We start from the raw sequence: 18,471 nt of genomic DNA, 5'->3' as shown, positions 1-18,471 counted from the left end.
CTTTTGCATGATCTCAAAGTTAACTAAAATGTGTTTTGACACTGTTCTACATTTTCAGTTCTTTGTTGTGTTAATTTTCTGAATGCTCAAAGCCAATTCTGGAGTTGTTGAGTTTTGGTCTTCTGTTTGACTGATTTTAAGTTCTGGTGAAGTGCAGTGAGGTTTTCAGTGTTTGCTGTGGAGATTTGATATGTTTATGTTACAAAATAAATAGCAGTATAAGTCTGAGGAGTTGTGGGTTTTCTTCCTCACTATTTTGAGCAGTAAAAACCATAAAAGATTGCAGAATGCGTTTGTATACAAACCAGATTTATTTGATTTCTGTTCTTTCTGTGTACAAATGCAGATATTTCAGACAGTAAGTGTATAAAAGTGTCACATGTCATTGACCCAGGATCAACTGTACTGTTAAGGCACATGTTTTCTTAATGCAGCTTTGTAGTGTTTATAATATCTTCTGGTTAATCAGGAAGGACGCCATCTTGGCTGGATTAATAATTAAGGTCATATGAGTCTTTAACCATATCTTTGGTATGATTCTCATTATGGTCTCCTCACATAGTCACACAGCAATCATAGAGTAGGTCGTCTCTGCAGGTAGGTTTCATATCTGAAGAGATGTACAGTATTTGCCTAAATAAATTTCTCTCATACTCATTATAAAAATGATTACAAGTATTTCTCTAAAAAAAAACTGCTACTTATGGTAAAAGATTTCACCAACAGTGAAAAGAAGTAGTATTGGGCTGGTTATACACAACATGCAGGCCTCATGAAACAAAACATCACTACATTGACTGCTTCATCTGTCATGAAAAACAAATCCTCCCTGCTGAATGATGTGGAGATTAGCTTTCCTCTCCGCTACAACTCCAAACTGTTACCCTCGGTCCATTCTGGGAAAAAAAAAAAAAAACAAAAGGCAGGAAATGCCAAGGAGGCCTGGCTTGACATTTAGGGACTGATGCACGGACCCCTGAGCATGTGGCAAGATTGTCTGTTTGATGGACGTCAGGCAAAGTTAGGAGGTCATTAGGGCTTCTGTGGTATATGAGGCATGGTAGCAGTTCAGATGGCAGACTGAAGGATAGTGATATTTGTCCCCTGAATGAGGTTTTCATCTTCTCCATCAATCAGAGGGTCCCACTGGTTAAAGTTCTTCTCCAGACCTGGACAGTTTAGAATTAAAAAAAAAATGTGGATTACACCTTTAACAAAAGACTTAATATGACAGGCAGGGATTTTTCTTGTTTTTTTTTTTTACCAAGATGGCGCTGCAGAAAGGCTAATGTTGCTTTGTTGCAGAGGTCTATGGCAAGCTCCGGGTCAATCTCGCCCTTCAGCTTCATCATCTTCCCAATCCAGTTGCCCGTCAGGAAGGTGAAATCAGGAAAACTCTGATGAACAGTTCCTCTGAAGGAAGAAAAACATACATCAACAGAAAGCCAAAAGGGATCGACAGTAACATTTCTGCTAAATGTGTCAGCTGTACCTGATAGTAATCATTTTCCTCTGTATGAGACTGGACTCCAGCTTCTTCATGCGAATGATGTTCCCAGCCCACTGGAATTTCTCGGAGTTTATGAAGAAGATCGGCTGCTTCACACGAGGAAAGATCTCGTCATCTAAAGGAAACATCCAGGCGTCCAGGGCTACTCCACACCTGAAGGCAGAGGTTAAAGGGCATAGTGAGAAAACCTGAAGGTGAATGAGACAACAATGGATGCACATTTAAAAACCACACATACTTGAATTTAACCTCTTTGCACAGAGCTTCAATCACTGTTGCTCCTCCAAATGAATGCCCCATTACTGCTGTCCTACACAGATCCATGGAGTTCTATTGATGACAGGAAAGGAATGATGAGTGACTTGACAGCGGAAATGAGACGTACACAGTTACTTTTTGGTTCTTAAGAATCACTGATCGACAAAAATGCAGCGCGGTGCATGACAGATCAAGAAATGTGACTCAATTCTGGGGCTGCATCCTTCACAGTGTTTGTGAAGCTGTAGTCAACGCAAGTGAACATTTGTCAACTGTCATTGTTGTGCAATAATCTGTGTGGTAAGTTCGGTTTCAGTGCAGAGGGTGCTTGCTCAGAGGTGTCTGGAGAATATTGAAAACACACTGAAAAATGTGACACTGGCTTTACTGATTTAATCTCTTAATTCAAGACAATGTCTTCTTGTGACTTGTTTGTTTTGGACATCTTTTTTTATTAAGACTACGGTAGTTCACAGTCATAACCTTTTTAAAGCTGAACCCAAAGCAGATGAAAGGTTTGTTACCTCCAGCGTCGTCCAGTCGAACTGCGTCTGCAGAACATTTTGCACAGCTATTCCTGAGTTGATTTCAATGAGTTTATCCAGCGCCAGGATGCATTCATCTGCTCTTTGTTTCACCTATGATAAAACGATATTGTCACTGTTGCCATTAATTCTTTGAAATACAACACAATGACAGTAAGCTGCTGGGTTAAAAGAGGAACAGAAACAGTGGTTTGTTTTAGAGCAACTACTTTAAAGTAGGTTTTTTTTTTTTAAATGAGCACTTTCACCTGTTTGTTTCTGAGGGGGAACTCGCTCTCTCCATGCTGCAGAGTTCTGTAATACATCCACTCCGTCACCAAGTTGTTTTGGGCAGAGGCTGATGTGTTTTTCGCACTCGCCCTCTCTGACTCTGACTTCTCACGAAAATAATATGTAGCTGATGCTGACTGGTCTCTGTGGAAGATAAAATAATGGATGATGCTGTTTTTTTATAATCACTTAATTAGAAAAAATGTGAGATGAATACAGCTGCCATGATAAGTCACTGCAAACATCAGCCTGCATCTCATATTATTCAATGTGTTTGTCAAACATGAAGAAAAATAGACAAATTATATCACATTGCTGCTCTGACAAACTACACAACACACTGTATCATGACAGAAACTGCATAATTAACAGCAAATCATCAGCAGATTATCATTAAGAATGTAATGTTATGTGCAGCTGTGGAGATGAATATGCTTCCCTTATGATAACAAGTGTATAATAACATCCTGTTTCATAACATCCTGCCCTCAGACATGTGTTATCTGACATGTGTTACCAGCTAAAGCTCATAGTTATATTTAAACTAAAAACTGCAGAGAAATTCTGTGACTGTTGGTTTTGTTTTTGAATCGGGAACTAAGCAAACTGATGTGCAGCAGCACCACTGTCTGCGCAGCTGGGCTGACTGCCACCACAGACATGAACAACAGAGTCTGACTCACATCACCGCTCTAATGTGACAGCCACATGATCTTTTTGTGGTTTTTAAGCATTTAACCAGCTGCTAAAATTCTGTGAAATACCACTGCAATCGACGTGAGTGACAGACTGTGACTGTGGCCATTATGTTCTTCTCCATATGGTCCTCTTGTCTCTATACTGAAAAGAAATGTGATGACCTGGTTCGTACCATTGTCTGCACACCCTTTCCACTATTACTCCACAGATAAACAGACAGCCGCTTGCAGGAGAGACTGTTATTGTTTGCTTGGCAAACGTTCAACTAGAATTTCCTCCAACACACATGTGGCCTTAGTTTCTAACTTTCAGCATCCATATTGTCTGTCTAAACTTTGAATAGAGTTTGAATATATAAAGACATCTATAAAATTATGTGCTTAGAAAAAACTTTACCTGTGTTCCACGGACGCCACAATGAAGCCCTGAGAGGCCAATTCTGCACATATAGCTGAATACAAAGTCCTAGGAAATACAAAAATAACACAGAAGCTGATGAGAGAGCAGAACGTAACATTTATGTTGACTGAATACTGTTGCATTGAGGGGAAAATAAATGTGTATACCTAAAAGCTCCCAGGCCGTGGGAAAAGATTACTACAGGACATTTTCCATTTGATTTAAATGGAGCATCCAAATATGCTGGGATCTTAAAGGACCCTGAAAACAAAAGCAAAACAAATCAAAGATTTTTGTACAGTTTTCCTTAAGTGTTAGACATAGAAATAAATCTGATCTGTGGTTTATTACAGAATATATCAGAAGATACATTATTAATTTAAGTTGTTTACCAAAGAGGAAGTTGAAAATCCTTTCACTCAGAGTCCTGTTGATCTTCATAAAATCAGCCAGGCCGTTGTAATATTCCCTACATGGCACCCAGTCAGGTTTCTCTGCTTTGTCTGTCTCATGACATGGGTAATAAAGCCGGAAGAAGGTGCCCTGATGGCCAAAAAAGACATTTACATCATTCTACACTGCCTGATTACATTCATGCCATCATTTGTACATGCTTTATAACAGCAAGATGCACGATAAGTGTAATCAATCATCACAGGATATTACTTTTTCATGTACGGTGGCTCTAAACATTGCTAAAATTCACTAGTAATTCAGACATAAATTATTTCTGATGAACAATAAATGTGTTTATTACTATAATAGATCATGTCTCATGTCCATTCTTTTACCAGAGGAAGAAAAGCATGCTAGCTACTCAGTATTTAAAGTACACAATCATGGATAATGCTTGTTTTTGTGTATACCTTCGCAGTGTGGTCCATCATGAAGTCAGTGCAGCCCACAGCATTGGGGCCCTTGGCTGGAGGGATCCCCAGATTACTGCAGGAGTTCCCCATGGTAAAGAAACCCAAGCCAGTACCTCCTCTGGTCTGCCAACAAAGACACATGTCTGAGACAGAGAAGACAGGCTGCAGTGACAAGGACCACAGTCATAATATAGATAACATTACTGGATAAAAAAGGCACTAGTTCTGCACAGCTGCCAGTGGATTTTAAATGCCAGCAGGTCTGATCACTTCAAAATGTTCAATAATCACCATATTAGTGATATCGATTAGTAATGTCTGAGTGACAAATACAGTTTAGACAGTAAGTGTTTCCAGCTGAATGAACAGATGTTTGGTTAACTAGACAGACAGACTAAAGAAAGTAAGATTACACAAGTTACACAAATGGTGTCATTTTAACCCCTACCTGTCCTTACCCGGTCGTAAATCCTCTTGACTAATAACTGTACAAATCCTCCATGAGAAAACATCGACCTCAGTAGTTTCAAAAGTGAACTAACCTACCTACGGTGAGGTATCTCCTCTTTTGCTGCTGTGTCCACAAAAACACTCATATGAACGACGTTGACAAGGCCTACCGGCGATACAGGCGTGTTTTTGGGTCTCAGTGTTACTTCATCAGTTTCGCAACATTTCCACGTAGTTATTTAATTTTTAACGAGATAAAGTATCGGCGTGAGTCACTTGGGAGTGGTTTAGCAGATCGCTACCGCTGGTATGAGCTAGCTACTAGCATAGGAAGGCGCTAGCACGGAACAGTGGATGAATGGGGTTCAGTTACGGTACAGATCTGTAGTAGTCGCACCGACTCTTACTGCCCAAAACAATCCGCCAGCTTATTACGGTATCACATCCATGCGTATTGACGTTAAGTCATGGACATACTCTGAGTCTATAGCAACACTCAAGCCACCCGCTACTTCTGTTTGCGTGGTCTATAAGCCGATTTCTATGTTTTCAGTGCGCACTTGAACTCATAATTACGGTACGCAGAAAACAACAAAACGTGCTGTACTTCCGCATTTCAAAGTAAAGGATAAAGTTTTGTCTCCAGATGTGCTGCTGTTGGTTGAGAAGTGATGCAGACCCTGGTCAGGTCACCAATCCATCACAAAGTCACACAGAGACACAGTAATACTCAGACCTGCAACTTTTTAACAATCTTTGTAGCAGCCAGATATAAGTATGGCTGCTTTTCAATCACTGTCTGTAAACTGTGCATCTCTTTTACTGTAGTACTTGGTGCTTCATGTCACATTTTCTTGTGGACATAATATTAATAAAGCACAGTACACTGAATCAATTGAACAGCTACCTTTACATCAATTAACCGCTGAATCAAAACAAGCAGCATGTGGTTCCAGTGTGGCCAAACAGCTTGTCAGTCATTCGAGGACAGACCTGTCAGTCATAAAAAGCCACGCCCCCTTTTTATATACCGATTTGATTTTTAAGCTTAATGTTTTTTTTATGTAAAAGCATAATATTAGATGCACCACCAGTACATTGTTAAGTAAACAACACATAACAAATAATAAAGTCGCTTTTATTGGAGTATTTAATATGAGAAATAGGCCGACGTCAGTTTTAAAGTCACTTCCGCAGTCAGGAATGACACTTCAACGATAAATAAGTCTTATATATTTCAGACATACAGTTTACAGCTTTTCTTATCAAAGACGCAACTTTAATTTTACCAATGGAGTCTTCCGGGAGTGAAGCCTGTCCTTTCTGCCAAATAGTGAGCAACCACACTGACACAGGAATCCTGCTGAGCGTACGTAGAAACTTGTTATTCGTGTTGTTTAAAAAAAAAAACATTACAACTCCCTGACTCTCCCTGTCTGTGTCTCTTCTTACAGGATGATGAGTTGGTGTGTTTCCGTGACACGAAGCCTGGCGCCACGCACCATTACCTTATTATTCCCAGGACTCATATCGCCACCTGCAAGAGTCTCCACAGGGATCACATACCTCTAGGTCAGGCAGACCAGAGCTTACATTGTGAATATGGGCCTTTGGTTTCTCTTATGTTGAACAAAGCTGACATCTTGTTCGGTAGAGAAATAATGAGTCAGCAGTCCCTGATTGATTAAAAGACACGTGATCCACCATGATCAGTGTTTGACTGAAGTTGGATGTTTTATCAGTCCTGTGTGTAAAAGAATGGGTTAACAAAGGTGTCCCAATGAGAAGAATGTCAAACATAAATATCAATATTATAACCATGAATATGTTGTGTAGTATCTCTTTATAATGTGTGATCTCTTTGTTGATAGTGGAGCAGATGGAAGAAATGGGAAGGAGAATACTGGAGAAGAACCAAGTGTGTGACTTTGGTGATGTCAGGTAAATAAAAATAAATCATTCCCTGTGATGAGATGTGATTTATGACATTTAAATAATACATTGATTCACATATATTGTTTTAGTGATTTTTCCTTCTGTTTGGTTCTAGGATGGAGTTTCATGTGCCCCTGTTCTCATCTGTCCCTCACCTCCACCTTCACGCTCTGGCTCCAGCCAGCGAGATGAACATCAGGTCGCAGCTTCGCTACGGGCAGCGGTCTCACTGGTTCATCACAGTGAGTCATGAGTGGTTCATTGTTTAGTGTGATATTATTTCCTCTGTGTTAGCGTTTCCTTCTTTAAATACACAGAAATATAAGCTTTTTAAATCACTAATCTACAACAAGTGTTGTCTGTTGCAGGTAGACCAGGTGCTTTCCCAGCTGAAGACTAATGGCCGGGTCAAATGAACACATGCAGGTTCACAGGTCATTTATTGTCATTCTACATCACTGAGTGCAATTTTAGCTCTTAACTGGGCCGGACATGTTTACGTTTAAAAATTAGAATAATGAATATTACCTTTATGCCTTTATGCTGATTCTGCTGATGTGAACTTTTCAAAAACATTCAGATTTAAGTTAAAACTTCACAGAGAATTTGTTTTAATGTTCATGCACAGGCATATGATATTTCTATGCTATTACCTGTGTGATCATTATTATTAATGGTAATATAAATATACATAAATGATCATTAAAAATATATATATATCTTAAGCTTCAAATTCACAGGTCATCTCATGACATTAGGTTCTTGCTCAGGCTCTGTGCAGCTGTATATAAAACCTCTTCACTACTTCTCTTTACTTTTATACTCACAAGAGGCAATCGCTCCTAATTGTCATGTTGGAGTAGACATAAATGTATATTGTAATATTTAAAATAAACTGTTAAACATGTTCATTAACTGTGACTCAGAATGCTAACGTCAGTTCTTTCTTTGAGCCACTAGATGTCAGTATTGTAGCAACTATGACACTATTGGGTTTTATAGAGGGCCCTGGTACACTGCTCACAAAAATAAAGGGAACACTAAAACACTACATGCTAGATCTCATTAAATGAAATATTCCAGTTGAAAATCTTCATTCATTACATAGTGACACATGTCGAGAACAGAATAACACAAAAATGATCAATGTAAATCAAAATTATTAACCCATGGAGGTCTGGATTTGGAACCATACTCAAAATAAAAGTGGAAAGTCACAGGCTGATCCAACCCAAGTCACAGGCTGATCCAACCCAAGTCAAAATCAGTAGTGTGGTGTGGCCTCCACGTGCCTGTATGACCTCACTACAACACCATGAGGCGGTGGGTGTTCTCCTGAGGAACTCCTCCCAGACCTGAATTAAAGCATCAGTCAGCTCCTGGACAGTCTGTGGTGCAACGTGGTGGATGGAACGAGACATGATGTCCTAGATGTGCTGGATTGGATTCAGGTCTGGGCCAGCACCAGCATATGGTCTCACAATGAGACTCTCCTGGTGTGGTGTGCAGTACAGCGTCAGGGCGATGGCATCATCTGTAGACCTGTTTGTCCTGTAAACAAACTCGCAAGAGTCCAGGAAGTCAGAGAGGAGCAGATGTGTGTCCTGACTGGGCGCTCAAAGCACTTCATGACAGTGGACACAGATCAATGTCCTCTCATATATCATAGGCATCATCATAGATAGTTAATGGGTGGATTACATCAATTATTGGATCAATATGAAAAACTGAACAGAAACACAATGTTGCTTTTGTACTTGTAGGAAATAAAGACCACATGCAATGTGAATAATCTGCGTTTGACTGCTCCTGGTGGTTTAATATAATTAAATTTACAGAACCGTTAGCTTCTGGTGTGAATCCGGGGTACCGGCGCACTAATGTGCTTCAGCGGTGGTTGGAAATCGCGCCATGCTGCCCCCACAGTTACAGTCGGTAGGAGCAGAGCACCACCGAGGCCATTACACTTTTGTTACATCAGATTAAAGATGAATCTGAATTACCATTATATCTAGGAGCAGGCATGGGTTGACCTGTAAGAATTTTGTGCTGTTTTAGGACCCTAAAACGTCTATGGACCCTGTCTTTATAGGCTATTAGGATTAAAGCATCTACCTGCTCTCTCAGTTTGAAGATGTGACCGAGCAAACAACTAACAATAAGCACAGGAGAGAGAAGGTTCATGTCTGCAAAGTTTAGTAGAACACATGAAGTCTTACAGAGACACTTTAAATGCACAATCTCCTCATCCAGTGGCAGCAGAGTCTGTTCCATGTGGTTCTAAATCTGGCTGTGCTATTACAAAAGGTTTCCCCAAACATCACAGACCATTAACATAACACACGTCCCTGTGTAGAGTTCAAAGGTCAATGATTATAAACTTCTGAGCAGTTATCTTCAACTCTTCATGTTTCAAAAACAATCAAGACTAAACAAGGAACTGACACTATTAACCATGAAGTTATATATACACAAAATATAATTAAAATGATAAGAGTCAGTGTGAAAGTGTAAGCATAACTAATAAATGAAATTATGTACAGTAGGATTAAATGAAATAAAGATAACAGATGAATTAAAAAAAGATGGAATGTAAAATAGACTAAATGAATTTAATCTGTGCTGTCAGCTGCAGCAGCACAAACATGCAAGTGAGGGCAAAAAACCCGATGTCAGCTTGTTCTGGGAAAATTCCCTCACGACCCCCGTACATAGGCGATCACGGTGTTCCGCTTGCAGTAAACAAAAAAAAGCAATAAAATAAAAGGAAAACTAAACAATGTCAGCATGAATTTAAAAAAAAAAAGTAAAACGTGGGGAAACCACTACATCTAATCTACACCTAGGCGTCGCTCCAATGATGATCTGACGGTGGCGACACAAGCCTTCAGCTTGCACGTCACTGGATCCCTGATGCTCCTTCAAAAAGTCAGACCCTCCTCTTCCTCTTGGCTTCTTTTATGAACAGGGGCAGCGTTCGGCGTACACCCCAGGCGATTCCTCTTATTCTAATCAGCCAGCAGTCAGTGTCGACCTCCAGGTCAGATCTCTGGTCCTCAGCCACACCACGCAATCTTCATGAGAACGAGGTTGTCAGGCCCGACCCTCTGAGCAGCCATCCTGGAGGTCATCATGGACCTGAAGACAGAAAAACAGCCAGCAAAGATCCCAGAATAATCATATAAACAGCCACAATGACTCCTCCTTTAAGGACCTGCATCAAAAAAAGCTATTAGCAACACAACTGGAGAGAAAAAAAGGTTAGAGTCAACAGCTTCCTTTACACTGTTGAGTTAGTACAGGAGGAAATAGCTGCTTCCTCACATGCAACAACTGTGGAGGGAGAAAAAACCCTTCTGTTCAACACAAACATCAGATCACTTTGTCCAGAATTTATGGACTAGCCTCCTTTCAGTCCTGGAGACTCTTATGGATGATACACAGCTGTTAACACTTCAGTCAGCAGTTCAGGTCCCTTTGAATCAGCCTGAGAGCTGCAGGCAGGTCACAAGCACTTCAGGCTGTTTTAGTTTAGGATTCCCTTTTTTTATTGTGCATTTGAATAAAGCACATATATAACTCTTTGACTGTTAAGAAGACATTGAGGTCAAAGGTCAACATCCACCCAATTCATTCCAGTACTCGAGTAGAGTTTCACCAGGTGATTCGCTTGACATGCTAATCACCACCCAGTCCAAGACACAAGTTAAGGAGGCAGACCTGATAATAAAGAGACAAAGATTGAACATTAGGAAAACAAACACAATACATTTAATGAAACCCTTAACAGGACTGACTGCCCGCAGGGACAGAGCAGGCGGAAGAAAAGACAGAGACAGTTTGGCAGAACCAATACAACTTTACAAAGGCATCAACAATCACAGACATAAGAATGAGCCATCAGCCACAGCATGACAAGGGAAGCTCCGCTGGCACCATCTTTAGGAATTCTGGGCCTCCTGTGGATTGTTCATTGGCAGAGCCGAGCCTATCGCTGCACACCACGCACTGAGCCTGTGATGTAAAATCTGTGAGGGAGAAGGAGAGAAGAGCGAAAGGGAGAGACAAAAGGAGATAAAAATGGACCCACGGCCACGGGCTGTAACATCCATCTTGAACTTGAATAAAACAGAATCCACACGGAGCAGACCTTCCAGATCTAGCACTGTGGCTTGTTGATCTTCTGGAAACGAACTACAGCAGGAGTAATACATATTTTTTCCCAATGCAAAGGCAGCTCTTTCACAAAGAGCCCACGAATACTGAATGGCCATAAGAATTTCCTGACAGCTTGAACTTTTTCCAGCAGAAAGATCCAAGCTGCCGTCAACTGTGGTTCTCCTCGGCACAACTGGCGGATGAAACAGCTCCAAATAGGTGCACGGTTGTTCTGTACTCCTCAGGCCAGTCTCTCATTGGCCAATGCAGAAAGCAAAGGAAACCTCTGTCCTCTTCCTCCACAAAACATTTGCATGCAGTACACTGTATCCTCAAGAAATCCAGGACCTTGAATTCCAAGTTTGATTCTTTAAACACTCAAACCTTCAGACATCTGAATACAACATCAGCTGGATCATTTATGCAGCCAATGCGTTGCCATTGAGAAGAGCTTGAGGTCTCTGATGGCAGATCGTGGCAAAAGACACTCGTCCTCATTTCATAATTTCAGAAGAGAAAGGAGCGGATAAAATCATTTCCATCCAAACTGCCCACTTCCAACCCAGATATTGAGTATGTGAGTTCAAAATGAAATGTTTCCAGGAACATTTGCATGAGGCTTTCTGAACAGAAAGTAGCCAAATTATCAGATCCAAGAACGCATGTCTGTCACTTTGTTTCCTTTGACTTGAGTCCAGTGATCGTCCCACACCCAGACTGCAAGCAAAAAAAAAACAAAAAAAAACCTCTGTAAACCTTGTTGCTGATGAGAGCCAACTGTGCTTCCAATAAAGCGGTAGTTGAGAGATTGTGATTGCAGAAAGTCTTCAACATCTGATGACTGAGCGCCATCAAAAATGTTTTCAGGCTTAGAAAACGGCAGCAGACACCTCAAGTCTCCTCAAACCTAAAAAACAAATCGACTTCAGAGAAACATCCCTTTTCACCTCCAGGTCATTTCCATGCACTGTATCTTCACCAAGGTGGTTTTCTGGCCAATCCTTCCAAACCATCAAAAGCAATCCGGGACATTCCAACATTGTTTCTTTAAAAACTCAGACTTTCGGTCCTCTGAAAACAACATTAGCTGGATTATCTTTGGAGCCGATGTGTCGCCACTGAGAAGGGCTCGTTACATCTGACAAGGTGAGAGGCTGCTGGCAACAAATGTTTGAAGGTGCTCGTCCTTGTTGTTAATGTATTTCAGAACAGATGTCCTGTGTGTCCAAAACATGAAACGTCACACAAGCTGTAGCTCTTCCTCAAGCTAAGACAACATTCCACATCCGGTTAGAGACTGATGTTTCAGCTCCATCCTGAATAAATCAGATTCCACACATCAGAGCGAGCCTAAATCATGCTCAAGAGGTGTTGTCACCAGAGAAGGAAACTTCTGTCCTCCTCCGCATTCACCTGGTGAAACGGCCTGTATTTCATCCACAAAGGCCACAGGCTGCTCTCTGAACAGAACAGGACTCCAGAGGACTGGTGAGGTTTGGATCAACAATGCACCTTGAATTGTAGCGAGACAAACAGTACTTGCAGTGAGTCCTTTCTGGGATGGTAGACGCCACGGTGTGGCATGTACCAGAGCTTTCCATCGGCACACTAGCAGCTGTTCCTCAGAAATAAGTTGCAGTGTTTGTTCAACACACGAATCGAGCTCCAATTGTGACAGAGCGGCTATAAATCAATTCCTGGACACGTGGGATGTGTTAAAGGCCATTCTGGCTCCTCGTTTTCAAAAGAAAACACCTTTCAGTAACATCCAACCTTAGCATGTGGCTTTCTGAGCACTACGAAGCCGAGCTACCAAGAAGAGGTATCACTTTGTCCTTTGTTTGACACAGAAATAAAGGCCTGCACCTCTCTGGTCCCTCTGTGTCCACATGTGAGAGAGATGTTTTAACACACTAGAAACGCTGCCATCATGAACACCCTCATTCTCAGACATACCTTTTCATTGTCAATAACCACCTCTTAGTATTTTCCATTCAGTAAGCCATTAACCATCATTTTTGTTTTAAACCATATTTCATCAACACCATGATTTTCAGACACTTTCATTTGGTATAAACCACTTATTTGCATTTCCAGCAACTCTTCATTAAGCATTTGAACCATATTTCATGAAAAAACCCAACACAATCATGCAAACGCCTGATTTCATTACACTCACTGAACCCATCGTGACTCGTTTGTACCTCTGAACATTAAAACTTTGTTGTTTTCCTTGAATGAGCAGTCGTTAAAGTTCATCTTTCAACCATTTTGCACTGCTCATATTTTCAACAAGCACCTGTGTAGTGTTTTACCACACATTTATTCACCTGTGTGTCACTCACAGCAGTTGTATGATGCTCCATCACTGCTGAAGATTAAAACGGTTTGGAAAACCTCACAGATGGCAGGTACAACTCCTGCACAAATAACCACCTTTTTGTTTTGAGCACCCTGATTTCAGACACATTTTCATTTGTTAAAACCACCTAATGGTATTTCCAGCAGACTCTCCATGTTTGATTTGAACCATATATAATGATTGGTATGATACAGAAACCATTACACACTTCAGTGAACCCATTTGTACCATTGACCATCTTGCATTACACGTGTAGATGTTTCTTGAATTACCAGCCTTTTAAGATTCATCTTTCAACCAGTCTGCAACCTGTTCAAAGTTTCAAACACCTTTTGCAGAGTTTCATTTGTGTCACCTTGATGTTGCAGCATCACACTCGGACACCTTCAATAACCACTTATTTGTATTGTAAATTCACCGTTAAACATTTTTGCTTTGAACCATGTTTCATGCTTCTCTTTGTTTCCTCTTGTGGCAACAAACCCAACACAGAATCACCTGATTTCATTACACAATTCAGTGAACCCATCCACACCTGTTCGTACCTTGAGGTTTTCTTGAATTACCAGGATTTTGTCATTTTTTTTTTCAAATTCACACTTCAAACATTCTGCAAGTTTCAACAAGCAGTTTCACTGTGTTTGTTCATTTGAGTGTCACTGTTACTCACCGTCTGACGTCAGCAGCCGACACTCACACCGGTCACAGCGTCCTCGTCGTCTCTTCCATGACAGCCGGTCTGCAATAAATTCACTAGTGATCAATGCATTGTTATGTCATAATGTGTACATACAAACCCTGATGGCCATCTGACGCTGGTAGCTCTACTCACCTCCACAAGAGCAGGACGATCACTGTCCGACATCAACAGCAAGAAGCTCCTCCTACTTTTTTTAAATTTGTAAATCTATTATTAAAATACAAGTTTATGCTTTTACATTTATTTTTGGTACTTTTTCCAGAGTGTTTGATAGAACGCACCAGGATTCACAGACAAAGAAGCAGAAACCCCACAATTTGACAGACAGGATATCAACTCCAACTTGAAGACACCAGTGCTTTTAGAGGTCTGATGATACTGGAGACATAAAATCATCTAACAGGATAAAAACATGCACGTTCAGACAGAACACTTTGTGTCCATGAGACAGTTACAGAAGCATGCAGCCACTTACTCACCGTCTGACATCAGCAGCCGTCACTCACCCGTCACAGCATCCTTGTTCATCTCTTCCATGATGGTCAGTCTGAAATCAGTTCTTTCAAACACTAGTGATCAATGCATCGTTATGTCATGTGTGCATACAAACCTTGATGGTCATCTGAAGCTGGTTGCTCTACTCACCCCCACAGGATGACCATGATCACTGTCTGACATCCACAGCGAGAAGCTCCTCAATAATAGACCCAGACTGTGTTGTTTTAGTCATTACCTTGTATAAGACTACTGCATGTTGTATTCTCGTTATTGTGTTGCATGTTACAGAAACATTAAAATGAACATTTCAGCTCTTGACCTAATGTTTTGAGTCACATTTTACATTCAACAAACTCTTGATTACAACATTACATACATTTAAAAGTTTACACAGTTACACAAACATTTTAACATGCTATTACAAATCTAGCAGCAACTTTGAAGTAGATGACTCCTCCACAGTCAGCATCCAAGTTGTTGTTGTTGTTTGGAGAACCAGCTCATCTGTAACAAAGAATGGCAAAGAAGGTCTTTAGTGAAAGCACAGACAGATGAACCTAAACTGCCTGCTCTGTTGAAGGTCAACTCTCAGAACTTTTTGCTACATTCAACAATAAATCACACCGTTACATTCTTTGTTCCGTTCTGTATGAATAAAAATGTTCTGTACACCATTTCTCCAGACTTCCCAAGTGCATACATTCAGTGCCTTTGTAGGTCTAAGACAAATATAGTCAGGGACACTGCCACCAAATGTAAATATTACAGTGCAACTGCAACTTTATTATAATGCACTTTACAAACAACTAAGCTGATCAAAGTGCTACAACCTTTAAAACAAATTTAACACTAATACAGTCAAGGAGGCCTGTTTAATGTGCAAAGGCAGGTCATTCCACAGTTTGTGCTGCCCTCTGGTGGCCTGGGGGCAACACTGGGAAGAAATACACTGCTTATTTGAAGCAACTGTTCGAAACGGCGTTAAACTCACTCTAATAAGTCACTCCTCCAGCAGTCTGAACAGGTGTCCATCGTTGGAGCTGAATGTGACTGAAAAACAAAGAAGGGACAACATACAAACATCAGGTTTATCTGGCAAGTTAGTACATGAGTAATTCAGCCAATCTTAGCTTACTCACCAGTTCTTCATCCCCCTCTGAAAGCAGAAAGACTCCAACAGATCCAGACGTCACGGCCTCATCTCAGACACAAGATTCACATGTTACCAGGTACTTTGAACTGAATACATTGAAGTTCTAAGTTTCACATAATTTACAAACCTTTTTGGATCTTAAAAGCCATCTTCTCTTCTTCACGCCTTCATCCCCAGTCAAATTCGTTAAATGTTTAAAATAAAATGTCGCTTCAAATTCGTCCAGTCAAATTTGTCAGAGACTAAATATAAGAGTTATTCTTTAAAACAGATCAGTTGCATTACTTCAAGGGAGTGGCCGACACGGCAGCCATGGAAAAACCAGCAGAAAAAAAAAAACTTGGTCTTACCTTTCGGAGATTTCCCTACAAGGAATACATGTCATTATGTTAGACAATGTGGATGTGAGAGTGTGTGTGTTTGTAGGAGGAGCTTCTTGTGTAGCTATCGATGACAACCAATTTGGGTAGCTTAGTTTTCATAGAGGTTTAAACTACACAACATGGTGCTCTCAAAGATAACTTTAGAAGGTTTGTATGAGTATGTGAGCTTGAAAAGCGAGGGGGAAAAAAGGCAGAAACGGGCACAGAGGCCATGACAGACAGGACAGCAAGAGCTCAGAGCCCATTTCATGAAGAAGGTTCAGCAAGCCGCAGTTATGTGTGAGGAGGCCGAGTGTGGTTATACTGAACCTAAAAACTACCAAACCAGCTTTGTGAAATGGGCCCCAAGTAACACATCAACATCACAGTCACATTAATGAACATTTGTTTAGAGCTCCTCACCTTTAAGAACACTAATGGGTTATGTCCCAGCTCTGCTAGGGAACTACACTGAGGTTTAAAATAAAAAGTGCACATGTGGGCGCGCATGATGACGAACGCGCAAATGTGACCACAGGTGATCAGAGGTTTTTGTTTTGTTTTTCACTTTGTACAGTTGACAGTCATGGTGGGGGTATCTCTTGGTGTTGGCCCCCCAACACCAAGAGATGAGTGTCATGTGTGACACTCACCTTTTGGTGGAAATGAGAATTCCTTCGCGCAAAAGTACAATGGACTATACTAAAAATATATAATATAAATCGGACGGACTAATGACCTATCACAATGGGAGAGGGAGAGATGGAGATAGAAAAAGGGATAGAGGCGAATGGCACGGCGGCCGAAAGCTTAGGAGTGGCACACGGGCCGAAAGCACAAGAATGGCACGGCGGCCATAACACCCCCCCCCCAAAAAAAAAAAAAAAACCACTTACTGGTTTACTTACTGGTTGAAGATCTTCAGGCAGATAAATGTACACCTACACTTGACCTAGTCGACGCAATAACGTACACGATTGGTGACAACGCTGGACTGATGGATGAAGGCAGGATGGATCTCAAAATGGCATCATCTTCTGTAGGTCACCAAAATAATCTTCTACTTGAATTGAATGACGCAAAGGATTAAACATCTAATACTTAAATTGCCACTATAAGTTAACACAGTCAAAGAATTGACACATTTTAGGATGATTTTATTCACATTTAAGACAATCAAGATCATCAATGAGAAAATTAGAGAAAAGTTGTTGAAAAGAAAAGATTTGGCACAGCTGCCAAGAAAAACCAAGAGTTGGATAATATAGAACACCTGTCTTACTGGTTGTTGATTTGCTTGCTTGTAGATCAGCCTAAAAACAAAGCACAAAACAAAAAAGCCGTTAATATCTACAGAAATATGAAGCACCACAGAAAATCTGGTCAAGCAGATGATTAAATTAACCTTAAACCTCCTGATGCAGAGCAATAATATTTAAAGTGTAAGTAAAAGCCATTTAAGTTTGCTTTAATTTAATAAATCAGTACAAATCAGAATATGTAGCCCCAGTTTTAGAGTCAGTGTGTGACACACAGCTGCTCCCTTTTACCATCAGCTCTGCATGTATTAGTAAACCAAACACAAGTGTGCAAGCCTGAAGCAGAGATGCAGAAACTAACAAAATATTACTTGCATTCATCACTAGCTGGATTTAGACTTTTTTAATTGCCAAAACCTACATCAATTTATTTTAAATTAAAATTCTACCTGGGGCTTTTTTCTAATGAGAGCAGCTGCTGCAGCCGTCTCGTTTAAGAAGTCTGACAGTAGCATTAAGCTAACCTGCATTAAGCAGCTGCTCTGAAGACACAGATAAAAGCATATGCTTATTCCAAAATTATTTATAGAAAATTACTTTCCATAACTCAGCATGAAGCCGTTTTAACTTGATGGAAACATGCTTTGTGAGCCTTCCCAGCATCATCCAACAGCACATTAACAGAACATTAGGCTGTTACTTTATAAAGCAGGATTAATGCAAAGACATTTCAATATGTGCAATTATAAAATTTGTGTTAAAATCAAAACTCAGAAGTCCCTTGTTTGTACAACTAACTAACTTGTGCAACTAATGTTGCTATTTATACACATTAAAGTAAATGGGTATGTTTTCACTTGCATTTATCCTTTGTAAAGATCATGTTTTACAAATGTTTGTCATTTTGACTAAAAGCAGGGACAGGGCACGTCACACGACAGGTTAATTTTGCTTTACTCTACTTTAAACTTCAAACATTCCAGGAAAAGCACACTTTTATGGGGTAAAACAGTGAAGAGGAAATTAAGACCAAAAATAAACATA

The 18,471-nt window shown here is 40.4% G+C and overlaps 2 protein-coding genes across 11 annotated transcripts; one reads left to right on the top strand and one right to left on the bottom strand.

Annotated features, from left to right (window-relative positions):
• Positions 1–291: 291 nt before the first annotated feature.
• Positions 292–6,527, bottom strand: pla2g7 (phospholipase A2, group VII (platelet-activating factor acetylhydrolase, plasma)). 10 transcript variants are annotated; one of them, XM_028397861.1, is made up of 11 exons: positions 6,509–6,527; positions 4,548–4,673; positions 4,074–4,224; positions 3,849–3,942; positions 3,679–3,747; positions 2,562–2,727; positions 2,293–2,406; positions 1,749–1,840; positions 1,493–1,663; positions 1,265–1,413; positions 292–1,169 (listed from the first exon to the last, which is right to left on the bottom strand). In XM_028397861.1, exons 2-11 carry the CDS (start codon positions 4,638–4,640, stop codon positions 1,069–1,071), a joined length of 1,200 nt encoding a protein of 399 aa, XP_028253662.1. In that variant the 5' UTR covers positions 4,641–4,673; positions 6,509–6,527; the 3' UTR covers positions 292–1,068. The 10 variants fall into 10 exon arrangements, with proteins under 10 accessions (XP_028253662.1, XP_028253668.1, XP_028253660.1 ...); XM_028397867.1 differs by lacking the exon at positions 6,509–6,527 and adding an exon at positions 6,290–6,381; XM_028397859.1 differs by lacking the exon at positions 6,509–6,527 and adding an exon at positions 4,999–5,398 and having other exon boundaries at positions 4,548–4,693.
• LOC114429023 (histidine triad nucleotide-binding protein 3-like) lies at positions 6,189–7,762 on the top strand. The gene is made up of 5 exons (XM_028397869.1): positions 6,189–6,369; positions 6,455–6,572; positions 6,872–6,941; positions 7,051–7,177; positions 7,304–7,762. Exons 1-5 carry the CDS (start codon positions 6,292–6,294, stop codon positions 7,349–7,351), a joined length of 441 nt encoding a protein of 146 aa, XP_028253670.1. The 5' UTR covers positions 6,189–6,291; the 3' UTR covers positions 7,352–7,762.
• The last annotated feature ends 10,709 nt before the right edge of the window (positions 7,763–18,471 follow it).

Source organism: Parambassis ranga, chromosome 24 (assembly GCF_900634625.1).
Source record: "Parambassis ranga chromosome 24, fParRan2.1, whole genome shotgun sequence".
NCBI classification, from domain to species: Eukaryota; Metazoa; Chordata; class Actinopteri; family Ambassidae; genus Parambassis; species Parambassis ranga.
The sequence above is the reverse complement of the archived record's forward strand: the minus strand, read 5'-3'. Positions and strand labels throughout refer to the sequence as shown.